The following is a 12,913-nucleotide window of genomic DNA, read 5'->3' as shown; positions in this document are numbered from 1 at the left end:
TTTGAAAGTTGTTAAGTATATGATGAGGTGTGAGAATAACCTGTATTCTGCCTCTTTTCCCAAAGGCTTTTCTGACTGGCAGGGGCTGGATGACAGGTAACAGAGCACAGAACTTGTAGGCTTTCCTCCTTCTTTAGGAAGTTGCTGATGCTTTTATTTTTCTTCCTTGCCTTTTACTTTCCCAAATGAGCAAAAAAAAATGAAAGCTCAGTTTTATTAGGCAATGGGACAAAAAGGAATATGATAGACAACAGTGAGCTTTTAAGTGAGATAATTCAAAAAAGACAGTGATTGCCATAAGAAACAATTCTTCATATTTCCGTGGCTTAAAGAAGAATTTAGCTACATCTGGTCTTTAAGGCCAACTCCTATATAGATGCAGAGGGAGGGTAGTAAGCTGAGATCTCAGAGTGTTGTCTAGGTATTGTCAGGTAGGATCCAAAGTGCCCTCAGATCTAGTTACAGATATGGTGGGAGGTGCACAGTACCTTCCAGGACTGGTTAATACATCCTCAGCCTCCTACAGTTAATTACATGACTAACTGTGAATGAAAACTAAAAGGTTTGGAGGTATGTTTTTGCCTCTCAACTGGAATAATCCGTTTGTTAGACTCAGTCTAATGATGATTCTGTCTGTTCTTGGATAGATGAAATGTTAGTAATTGACACAAAGGGCTTCTTTGCCTGCAAAGGAAGTGCAAAAGCACTTCATCTTAAGTGTATCCTGCAGCTCATTGACTTGATAAGATTTCACAAGTTTAGTGAGCGTAGGGTGCAGTTGTCATTACTTCTGGTAGCCCTGCCATGCAACTGATCTTTTGCGTGTCATTCTGACATACAGCTCTTTGAACACTTGTATAGCATTTCCCCACAAAAAGCAGCTCTGTTCTGGTAAGGTTAATATTTTGAGATGAAGTCCAAGCTGTCCATTTCTTGCAGTTGTGCTTCAATACAGAAGTACAATTAGGGCAGAATAATTTGATTTGAAGGTGTCCCTTTCTCCACCCAAAACCAGCTAGACTTCTTGAGGGCTTTTAGAAGAACAAGTTAAACTTTTTTTAATCTTTAAAAGGATGCAGGTGATTTTTTGGTATACAAGCAAAGCTATGTGTTTGGTTGAAAGAAATAACATGAGGCCAGCCAAAATATTTTGGCTTGCATTTCTGCAGAAAAACAGGAAAAAAATTTAGCTCAGGGAGACCTGAACCAATTTTTACTTCCTTGTGGCTTTGCTGCTGACTCCAAACACCATTACTTGCACAGTTTGACATTCAATATTTCTTTCTGAAAACTCATTAGCCAAAATGCAAACTCTATTGAACTGTCACTTATTATTATCACATGCATAGTAGAATCAGATTGCCCTGATTTACAAAGAAACAAACAAACAAACAAAAAAATCTTACTAAAGCAATTTTTTTGGTAAGGTGGTACATAAACAATTATTTCAGTTTTCTGTATTAGGAAGGAACAGCTTCATGTACTGAGATTTTGTGTGGAAAGGGCAAAAGGAATCATTTAATATTCTGCCATTCCCCTGTTAGCAAATGCAGGGAAAACTGCCTCTGCAATCAGTGGTAGGGAAGGGCTAGCTTCGAAGAGCTTAATCCTTGAAACTATTATTTCAGGAAGTAAAGAACAGACCAGTAAGTCCCACACTTCTCCTTGTGCTAGAATTTCATCTGAAGTTTTACCATTTGTCTCTTTTGGCAAAATTACTATTTGGATAATCGAAGTTGTAAATGTGGTGGAAACTGGCATACGTCTGTTACCATCTGCTCTTGTATTCCTGTTTTATTAGGCCCATCATCTAGTGAGGTTTTACTGACTTCTTAATCCCTCTGGCCCCTGAAGAACCACAAATGTCAACCTTTGTTCAAAACAAACTTTCATTCATTTACCCCTTGGCTCCATCTGCAAAGAAGTACCTGGGGGCCAAGTTTGGCCAAAAACTTGCTCTTGTTTGGTTTGACACTGGGACTCCTCCAAGAATTCCTACTGAGCCTTGGCATTTCCTAGGCATGGCTGTTATTTTCACCCATATCTATTCCAGCTGATAGCACACAGCCGTGTTACTGGAAAGTCTGGAAAATACTGATGTATGTAGTTTGGGCTCCTTGTCTGCAGCTTGCAGTTCTTAAGTTCTACATATGCTTTGAAGTACTTTATCATTCACTAGGCATGTTAAAGACTTTTTTTTTTTTTGCATATCTGTTTCTTGTATGTTAATAGGGAAATGTATGTTTGTGCCCTTAACCTGATTTCAGTGAGATTAGTAAATTCAGGTGGTGCTGTTCATTATTAAAGGCTAAGATGTTTTGCTCACTTATCTTCCATGAGGCTACATAGATAAAGGAGTTTTGCACAGCCTTCCTAGAAATGCTATAGAAATGTTTGCAAGGGAAATGCTGTAGAAATTACTGTGATTGTTTTTAGGGTTGGTCCTCATCCATAAGAATACAGGGCAAGTAATTCAAGCATCCTGGGAACTGAACTGCAGCTCTCAAGAGTGCAGAGAGACTTCTGAGTGTTCAAAATCCCTTAAATCCCTCTCTACAAAGCTGTATTTAACCTCTATTTTAGGTGGGTTTCCCTCCAGGTGTGGTGAACATTGTGCCAGGCTATGGCCCCACAGCTGGAGCAGCCATCTCTACCCATCAGAGCATTGATAAAATTGCTTTTACTGGATCGACAAAGGTAGGTGATGGATTCCTTATAAAACACCTACTGTGCCTCTTTGTATTTGCTTCTAAGGCAGCAATTCATAGTAGATAATACCAATGAAATATCAGTTATTTCCAACATTATTTTCCATCGTGCTCTGTGAGACAGGATTTCTCAGAAGTGCTCAGGATTTGTCTAGGTCAGGTCCATCTCTTTTTACTGCCGGTTCCTGTGCTTGTGACAATCCCACCTCTGGAAACTGGGGTTTTGCCAAACTGCCACATATCTATAAGATCTGTAATAGATGTTCTGACACAAGGTAAGACAGTCTACAGGAGTAACTGGCAGTTATTTAACATCGTGTCATTGACCTGATGGAGCTTCTGGGCAAGTTTGCTTGCTGATCCTGTCCTGCATGTGTGTTACTGGAAAACATGTCACTCAGAGGCCTGAAGAATTCTTCCTTGGCTTTAGTTAACTCTGAGCTAGGACTTAAATGAAAACATGGCCCTGTGCCTACAGCTTCCTCCAGTGATGCAGATGGAATTAACATTTGAGTGTCTTTTGAGACCTGCACAGTATGGCACCTTTCTATTTGTTGTTTTTCCTGTAAACAGCAATAGCTGCCTTGCATAGGAGGGGGGTGGCAGTGAGGCCTCTGCAATATCAGACACCTACAGCCATCCTCATCTGTGTAGGGGAATGGAATGCATGGCTTGGCCTTGTCTATAGAAGTGAGATACAGCTGTGACACACACATGAATTTGTCTCTAGTAATCGCTGCTGCAATTTCTCAAACAAAAGCATGCTTGTAAATGTGACTGTTTTTTTTTCCACTCACTATTCTAGATTTTTCTTGCAGTGTTTATGCACAAACCCTGAAGAAGGGGCAGCGTGCTAAGAATGGAAATGCTAACACCAATAGGTTCAGTTAAGGCAAACGTAGTCTCTTTGCTTTTATTTCCTTGAATAATATTATTTTTATGATCTTTTGATGACTTTGTGCATTCTAATGCCTATACTCATAATTGCAGAGTGTGATCAAGTTACTTAATTATTGCTAATTACCTTGAATGGAATTCTTGGTCAATAAAGGTAAATCACTAAACATTCAAAAGCTATTGCATTTAACAACAGTACCATCTAGTGGCTTTGTGTACATACTAACTGCTTAACTTAACCCAAAAGAGAGTGTGTGTTAAGCCTCTGTTTCTGTATAAAAAAGTAATAGGAACAAATGTGAACTCAATAAAGTAAAAGTTCACAGTGAGCTCTTACTCTCTTGATAGTTGGCCTAATCTCAGAGCTTATCCAGATACATACTTCTCTCCAAATCCTAGATCATAAACTTTTAGCCCAGATTAGATGCTGGCTGTGTGAAAACAATAGAGCTTATAGACTTTTCCAGCCCACATGAATCTGTTTGGGTTTTTAATGAAAAAGGAGTATCCAGTGGATTAGGGGCACAAGGAAAACCTCAGCTGCTGGAGCCTATGGGCAAAAAGCTCCTATAGATGCTGTGCTTGTCTTTCTAATCCATGGGTGTGCAGGAAGCACCAAGGGAGATGGATTCTTTGCTAATGTGTGTGTGATTTAGAAGCGTTTTCTTCCCCCTCCACCCATCTGTGAGTTCAGCTGCACCTCTGCAGTGTTTGCAGCATAATGCTACTGTTTCTGAGCCAGGAAGTAAAGCTAATTCAAAATACATTTTGACTTAGTTTTTAAGCCCCAGCTTGGGCTCAGTGCCAGCCTGAAAATGCTGATGACAGACTAGACTCCTTGAGAGTTTTCCCATCTAGATTTCTTTCTTTCCCTCAGTTTGACTTGCTCCTCCTGGGCCAGCTAGCTTGTAGTAACACTTCTTACGTAGGTACGTTCATCTGCAGCATGATGTATCACTTCTCCTGTCTCTACGGTTAGGCTGCTAAGTGATTAGGACTCATCTGTACTTCTACATTCAGGACTCCAACTTGAGTTACGAGGGCAAACCATGAGAAATGCTGACTTAGAATTGCCAGCTAGCTGCCTCATGGAAACACAGAATGGTTTAGGTTGGTGGGGTCAGTAAAGGTCATTTAGTTCCAACCGTCCTGCCATGGACAGGGTTGCCAACCACTAGATCAGGCTGCTCAGTATCCCATCCAACCTTGAATACTTCCAGGGGTGGCACATCCATGGCTTCTCTGTACAGCCTGTTCAGTGCCTTGCTTCCCTCGGAGCAAAAAATTTCATTGTAATGGCTCACTTAAGTCTCCCGTTTTCTAGTTTAAATCCACTTCCTCTTTGTCCTATCATTATCAGTGTAAAAAAAGTTGGTTCCCCATCCTGCTTGTAAGCTCCCTTCAAGTACTGGAAGGCCACAGTGACATTTTCTCTCACTGAGTCTTCTCCAAGCTAAACAAGCCCAGCTCCTAGCCTATCTTCATATGAGAGCTACTTCAGCCCTTTGATCATCTTAGTGGCCTTCCTCTGGACCTTCTGCAACAGCTCCACATCATTCCTGTACTGGGTGCCTCAGGCTTAGATGCAGTACTTCAGATGGGGCCTTACAAGGACAGAGTAGAGGGGGACAATCTCGTCCCTCTCCCTGCTGGCCACCCCTCTGCTGATAAAGCCCTGGATACTGTTGGTTTTCTGGGCTGCAAGCTCACATTACTGGCTCATGTCCAGCTTTTTGTCCACCAGGATCCCACCCCAGTCCTTCTCTGCCAGGTTGTGCTCACTGGGTTCTCCCGGTCCCTATGCTGTCTGGGACTGCCTTGACTAAAGTGCAGTTTCTTGTACTTGGTCTTGTTCAACCTCTTTGGATTTTCACATGCCCACTTTTTGAGCCTGTCCAGGTCTCTCTGAATGGCATCACTTGTATTGTGTCAACTACACCACTTGGTTTGATGTCATCATGTGCTTTCCTTGCTCACAGCTGTGTTGCAGGGCAACAATATTTTTAGGCAGAAATGAAGTTGATTGCTATATGCCAAGGTAAGATACAAGAAAAGCAGATGCAAAATAAAGTCATACCTAAAATAAAATGCTTATTAACTGGAACTCCTGAAGTGTTTTAATCCATACTATCTCTAACAAGATTAGATTACTAAATTATGCTGACACTTGATTTATGCTCTTCATGTGAGCAGTTTTGGTTTTTGTTTTTGTTTTTTTCCTAGGGAACTGGGGAGAAATATCCTTGGTTTGTTATTTGGATTACAGTGTGAAATGAGAGTAAATCCTTCTCTTCAGGGGAGTTGGCCAGATAACCTCCATCAGATTACCTGAGCAGGCTGCTGTGCAGTGAGTGCTACAGCAAAGCTGGTCAGAATTTATCTGCTGATATTGTCAGATATTGTCTTGGAAGGGATATGAGTCCACTGTGGAACAGCTCAGCCCAAACAGTCAGAAAGACACAGGTTTTTCCCTGAGCAACCTGATCTAAGTGAGTGGCAACCCTGTGCTAGCAGGAGAGTTGAAACTAAGCAATTCTTAGAGTCCCTTTCAAAATGGCTCTCCAAAATGTCTGTATCTTTCCATAGCTTTCTGGCATGAAAGTGGTAATAGGGAGGAAAGGTTAGTTCTTATTACTGCACTGGAAAGTTTTATCTGAAGAAGTTGAATTCTTGATTTTTAATAGTAGCACTTTACAAATAACCCTCAGAGGCCCATGGAGTGCCAGTGCTGCTCACTAGTTTGTGTTGAGTGGGAGATGCCTTATTCTGCAGCTGTGGGTAGCTGGTAACTTCAGAATGCAGTTTCTGTAGGTCTCCCATGTAGCCCATCATTTCAGATCTGCTTAGAACAGGCATTCCGGGGCTGGTTTTGACCCAGCTTATCACAGCAGGAGGAAACTCAAACTGTATGAGACTGCTCTGACAGTGCTCATACAGCTTCTCTGTATGAGAAGCACTGACTTCTGCCTGCTAGGCTCTTTGACCTTTTTTGGCATCACACTTTACACTTTTAACATTTTAAGACTCTTAGGGGAAACTGCCCATGCCCTTTCTTTGTCTCAATGCTGCAGGTTGGAAAACTGATCAAGGAAGCTGCTTCTAAAAGCAACCTGAAAAGGGTGACATTAGAACTCGGAGGAAAAAACCCCTGCATTGTGTGTGCAGATGCAGACTGTAAGTATTGGCTGCTGTGTTTGTTTGCTGTAAGAAACAATGTGGTGCTCTGTTTGCCTCTGCTGTCCTTTGGCAGCTAGCAGGGCTGGTGTTTGCTGCTGCTGCCTCTACCCTAAAGGCTGGAGGAAACCTCTGCTTAAGAGCAGGATGACCTTGGGCTGCACTTGAGCTCTTCTCCAGCATGGGGGCCATTCCCATGAAAAATGAGGAGACCTCATTGCTTTCCCTGGGGATGGCTGTAGCTGCAGACAAATCCTGCGTTGGTGCACATCTGCTGTTGTGGTACCTTCTCTTCTGTGGTTTGTGGTACAGCATAGCCTGAGCAAAGTGGTGGGGAAAGCAGTTTCCTAAAATATAACCCCCCACCCCAGGCATTCATATGACAGGAGAATTCCATAGGACCTGATCTAATCCAGCTTCCACCTCTATCCTGGGAGCCTGTACAACTCATTTCACATGTTTGGTTAATGAGGAACACTACAAGATGTGTGAACTGTGCCTACCAAAATGATTTGAGAATTCTGTTTGGCTTGGGAAAAATACTCTCTACTCTTCTGTGTTGTGCAGTGGAGATTGAGTGTCAGAGACACTTGTGTCACCTACTAACTGTGAGTACTGCAAGGAGAGGGTCTGAGCTGGCTGTACAACAGAAGGGCACATTGCTTTCTAAACAGTCAGTGCTGAAATAAGTCTTTGGGAACTTGCATTGTGTTTAGGAATCCACATTTGAATTCCCACTGCAGACAGAAACTGGTTAATGCCCTTAATGACTCCTTATGGAAGAAGATATCTGTGGCTGTGGCAAACTAGTCTCAGGCAAAAGACAGGAGAGGGGGTGGAAATAATAAGAGAGCTAGCTGGTTTAAGGGCTGTGTGAGCCCCTGTGAGTGCCTTCAGTGGGTGTGGATCATTGTCAGCATTTTGTAAGAAGTGTTTCAAAAGAGAAATGGGACGAAAAGCAGGTCTGAGAACACTGACCGGCTGAAGCTGTGCATGTGCTAACACTTCTCCCTCCTGGTCTGTGCTGCAGTGGACCTGGCAGTGGAATGTGCCCATCAAGGTGTGTTCTTCAATCAAGGGCAGTGCTGCACAGCTGCCTCACGAGTGTTTGTGGAAGAGCAGATATACCCAGAGTTTGTCAAGCGCAGCGTGGAGTATGCCAAGAAGAGACTTGTTGGAGACCCCTTTGATGCCAGAACTGAGCAAGGGCCCCAGGTAACTGTGTGCCTGAAAGCAATTGTTATTTGGTTTTCTGGTTGTTTTTGTCTAATTTGCCTTCTGAAAATATTATCCATGTGAAATATGGTCCTAGCAGAAGCCTGTAAGGGTAAGGGTGAGTAATGTATTGTGGTTCTATTTTTCTCTCTATTTTAAATATGAATCAGTCAAAACCGTTGAAATGTGATGTTGTAATTTCTTAAACACAAATGTATTTAATTCACTTCTTATCCAGTATTATGGAAGGGGTTGCCTCCCTGGTACGGTAATACAAAGCATGTTACAGTGAGGAACAGTGATACACAGATGGGTGCAGCTGCAGAAACAACCATTTCAGCTACTTGGCTGTGTTTGGCTATGCTGGTGATGACAAGTGGTTAAAACCCAGAGACTCCTGAGTCCCCACTTTCCATCTCCTCCTCTGCCTTGCTTCTGATCCTTTGGAGAAGTTTCAGCTGAATTAGCAGGAAGAACCATGCCAAGCTGATGTTGCAAACAGTTTTGTCAGTGCTGCCAGAGCCTTCATCTTATTTCTTCCTTCCAAGGGAATCCAAGCTGAAGTCAAGAGCTCTGGAGGAGGATGATCCTTGAGTCAGATCTTCTGCAGGGCCACTGTTTGTTTCCAAAAATAAAGGGAGAGTCCCAGAAAGCTATAGCCCAGGCATCCTGCTTGTAGTATGACACAGATTTTCTTCTTTGATGCTCTATGGGATCCCTCAGAGAAGGGATGACTGGGGACATCTGCCTCCCTTTGCCTGGATCTCTGTGCCTATTCACACATGATCCATGCATGGGAGAACATAAATATGTGTCCTTTTGAAAGGGGTATAAAATGATGTACGTCTCTGGGTTGTGCTGGGGCTGCATCTTTCCCTGCGACTGGTCTAGAAAGAGATTTCAAATTGCTTAGCACTCTTGGGAAAATAATCCCATGTTGGATCTTGCTTCAGGAGAGATGAGTTGATCCTCAAACAGTTTCAGCATGCTCTCAACTTCCTCTAAGAGCTCTCAGCTTTTAGGCTTGTTAGATTTATATAATATCATCCTAAGACTTACCAGCTTTTGGTAGCAGTTACTGACTGTTTATTTCTGTTCATCTATGCCCTTGGTGCTTGCCAGGCTGGCAGAGCACAACACTGCTGTCACTGCTATATACAGAGCTATAATTAAGGGTAGTAATAAGTACAGATTGTAACTATGGTCCATGTATCTTCTCCTCCTTCTAGCTTACCTATTACCCTTGTAGCTAGCAGAGATATCATCCCATATGAACGCACTTGAAATTCTCTGCGTGCAATTCTCAAGGCCAAGATGGGAAAGCATTGTGAAAGTGGAAGGAAACTGTTAAAGCTTTCATGTGGCTCTGGTGTAAAGAAACAACTACTTCCTCTGCAGATATGGTTGCTCTCCCCTTTATGATGCAACACGCAGAAGTTCAAGCAGAAGAAAAATAATACAGTGTCAGAAGGGCTTAAAATATTTCTGAAAGCAGCAGAGATTCACACCTGCCCACAAACTACTGTTGAACTGTAAAGTTTCCAGACTTCTCTGTACATGCAGTAACCTGCTGGGAGGATGGGGATTATTTTAAACTGATGGAGAAGGGAAGAGTTACCAGAGAAGAAAACATCTTTCTTCATCTTTCTTTTCATCTCTCTACCTTAGGGCTCAGCTGCCTCAGGTCCAGGTCATTGTTTTACTCTCCTTCTACGGGGCAACTTATGCAATGTTACCCAAACTGTGCAGAAGCTGCTGTATAGACCTCTTTCTGAGATGATCACTGCCTTAGATGCTAACTAGGTGGAGGAGTTGAAGCCTGACCTTAGGCTGTAGTGTTGGTAGCCCGTGGTCCTTTTGATCCTTCACCAGCTTCAGGTGCTTTTGGCCAGACAACAGGACCAGGAACTTTGAGGCAGAGTTCAGATTGTTTGAAACAGGACATCTTCTGCAGTCTCAATGTTGAATTAGTGTTCAGTGAAAGCAAACCACTCTGTGGCTGAGCATACTTTAAGGAGCTGCTGGGATAGCCTGGCACAGGGCAGCCAGGGTGATAGGCAGTAGTATCCAAGAACTTAAAGTTGATGCAAGCTAGTCCTGGAGAATTGGTGCTGTTTGCAGCTGCTCCTTCCTATGTTGTACTGTGCTTGTAAGTTAGCTTGAGGAAATGGCCGATTCAGGTTTGAAGCAGCCTTTTTGGAAATGGGGAAGAAACGCTTTACTCAGATCAGTTCCCTGATGTGGATTACTGTACTGGCATGGATGCTGGTGAAACATGGGTGTGGGGAAAATACTGTGTCAGCTACAGTGTTGGATTATGCTGTTATAAACTGCGCTTCTCTGATCAAATTTAAACAGTATTAAACTTAAATAGAAATGAGGCATGCCTGTGATGTGACTTCTCCAAAACTCATGGGTGTCTGTGTGGGCTGGCTGAGATTCAAAGGACACCATAAGAAACCTGGGGGCTGATCAGGACTGTTTGAGTAAGGTGCCAACCTCAAACAACTGACCAAGGGCACTTTTTAACTCTGGATTCCTGTGAACTGTGTCATAGGAAATAATAAAGTAAATCTGTACAGATGACAAGCTGGTTAACCAGGGCATTTACAAAACTGTGAAAAGCAGAGTACATCCTATAAGACTGAGGTCCTAGTGGACTAGAGCAGGGATTAAATTGGAACGAGGCTAGACTAGCTTTGCTGCTGTAAAGCCTTAAATGCTGAGATCTGTGAAGCATGGTCTATAGGAAGGCAATAAACACTCAAACTTCTATGTGGCACTTGCTAGCCAGAAATTATTCAGCCCAAGCCCTATCACATGAATTTTAAGACAGTGAATTCTTTTCTTAGACTATAGACATTTGTGTATGTTAGAATTAAAGCATGAAAGTAGAACACGTAAGTGAAAAGGGCGTGGGTCAGTCGGTCTGTTGAACGCAGTTGTGGGGTTATTCTGTAAGATTACAAATACTGGGTTTGGGAAAAGAGAATCTGCTTCTCACAGTTGTGGCTTGAATGAAAAAAGACTTAAAGATTTGGGGGTTCTCAGCATGATGGTAATCTGTAAAAGTCTTTTCTTTTGATTGAGTTGGACAAAAAATAGAATTTGCTCTATCAGATCGTGTGTTTTTAATAGAAGGCAATCCTGAAACCATAAATAATAGTAGAGTATGGGACAGAATTTAAACAAACTTTGCAAGCTCTAGTTACAATGACAAACAGTTCCACCCTTGCATGTCATTTTTACAAATGTTTTCTTTCCCCAGTGTCTTTTAATCTAACTATAGTTTGCCTTGCAACAAGTTACAGCTGTATAAATATCCTTGTTTTGTTTTCTGTGATGTGAAGTGGATGAACTGGATTGGTCTGGATCACAGACGTGCCAGGATGGAAAGCAGTTGCAGATATTTTCAAATTATTTACATTTGGCAGCTAAGCAACGAGACAAATAGACAATATGCATGACACCTGCCAAACTGCCTGTGACACCCTGTGTCCTGCACCAGGGCACAGATTTCCTCATGCAGTGCCATGCAGCGTTTTCTTGGGTAGCACCTGAACACATGAAGGAACGTGGGCACTCAGTACAAGCAGTCCACAGTGCATGTGATATGCACATCTGTGTGACAGGAGATGTACTGTTCTGTTTTCACTGTACAGAAGTGCCCCGAGGACACCCTCCTGAAGCTTTGATATTTGTCTAAAAGCATGAAAACTTGGATTGCGTGTGGCCAGGATTAACAAGGGGCAGGATATAGTCTGTAATCTGAAGGAGTCAAATGTGAAATGCTCCGTGTAAACAGTCCCAACTGGCAACTGGCCCTGTCAAAATTAAAACAGATGTCTAGGGAGGAGCACTGAACCAGTACAAGCATTTGGTGATAACTGGCATTCAGAATAACCTCCCAGGCTGCCAGGCAACCATGAGCCAGTGGCAGAGTCTTGTGTTTAATTAACCGCCATGGATTTGTTGGTTTTTGTGTTAGTTTTATGGTTTTTTAACATCTTTGTAAGTATTTTACCATCTGCAGCCTGCTGTAATAAGGCGTAGCATTGCTTAATTATGCATCTTTGCATAGCCACATCCATTTGTTTGAGACCTGACTATACTATTCTGTGATTCTACACCTCCAGTGCAGTGCTGCATGCTGAGCACGAACTGGTCAGAAGTGCTATGGGGTCCTGCACATCTTCCCAGCACGTGACCTCTGTGCTTATGAAGCGATGAGAACTTCAGAGAACCAGAAGATGCTACTGGTCTGTGAGGTCCTTGAAAGATGATTCTGTTTTTAAAAACAGAATGCAGTGGAATTGCACTGCACTAAGTGATCCCAGGAGTAGGGATCTTTTCATGCCGTGGATAATGAAGAACTGGCACAGTAATAACGAAGTCACCACTGCCTGCTTTCTTTTTGCGTTTGACAGATTGACCAAAAACAGTTTGATAAGATCCTGGAGCTGATTGAAAGTGGGAAGAAAGAAGGGGCAAAGCTGGAGTGTGGTGGTCTTGCCATTGAAGACAGAGGCCTGTTTATAAAACCCACCGTGTTCTCAGAGGTCACTGACAACATGCGTATTGCCAAAGAAGAGGTACAGTGCAAGTCATTTGAACCTTTACATGTATATTCTCCTATGAAGGGGAAGGTGGCAGTAGGAAAGATGTATGGACACAGTTTCAAGTGAAATCCTGAAAGGAGAATAGAAATCTCCTGTATTACCTAATACAGTATCCTAAAAACAGTAAGATCTGTGTTCCGCTAATGGAGTACCTGCAAGGTGAGCTTCTATCTGGCGTAGCACAGGGCTGAGGGTGGGGTTGTGAGAGGAGGAAGAGAGCAGCACAGGCAAAAAGGCTGTCAAAGTGTTTGAGCAGCTTTTGTCTTTTTGCACTGTTAATGGGGCGTCTGTTTGCCAGCC

At 42.7% G+C, this 12,913-nt stretch overlaps 1 protein-coding gene across 1 annotated transcript in view; it reads left to right on the top strand.

The window, feature by feature from the left end:
* ALDH1A3 (aldehyde dehydrogenase 1 family member A3) overlaps positions 1–12,913 on the top strand; it is a 35,269-nt gene that overhangs the window by 15,893 nt on the left and 6,463 nt on the right. The window contains exons 7-10 of the mRNA XM_052671508.1: positions 2,584–2,697; positions 6,677–6,779; positions 7,810–7,994; positions 12,422–12,586. Of these exons, the coding sequence (XP_052527468.1) occupies positions 2,584–2,697; positions 6,677–6,779; positions 7,810–7,994; positions 12,422–12,586 (567 nt within the window). The remainder of the gene's footprint in view (positions 1–2,583; positions 2,698–6,676; positions 6,780–7,809; positions 7,995–12,421; positions 12,587–12,913) is intronic.

This window comes from Tympanuchus pallidicinctus, unplaced genomic scaffold, assembly GCF_026119805.1.
Source record: "Tympanuchus pallidicinctus isolate F22 unplaced genomic scaffold, pur_lepc_1.0 scaffold12, whole genome shotgun sequence".
NCBI classification, from domain to species: Eukaryota; Metazoa; Chordata; class Aves; order Galliformes; family Phasianidae; genus Tympanuchus; species Tympanuchus pallidicinctus.
Note: the sequence above shows the minus strand (reverse complement) of the source record. Positions and strands in the feature narration are given on the sequence as shown.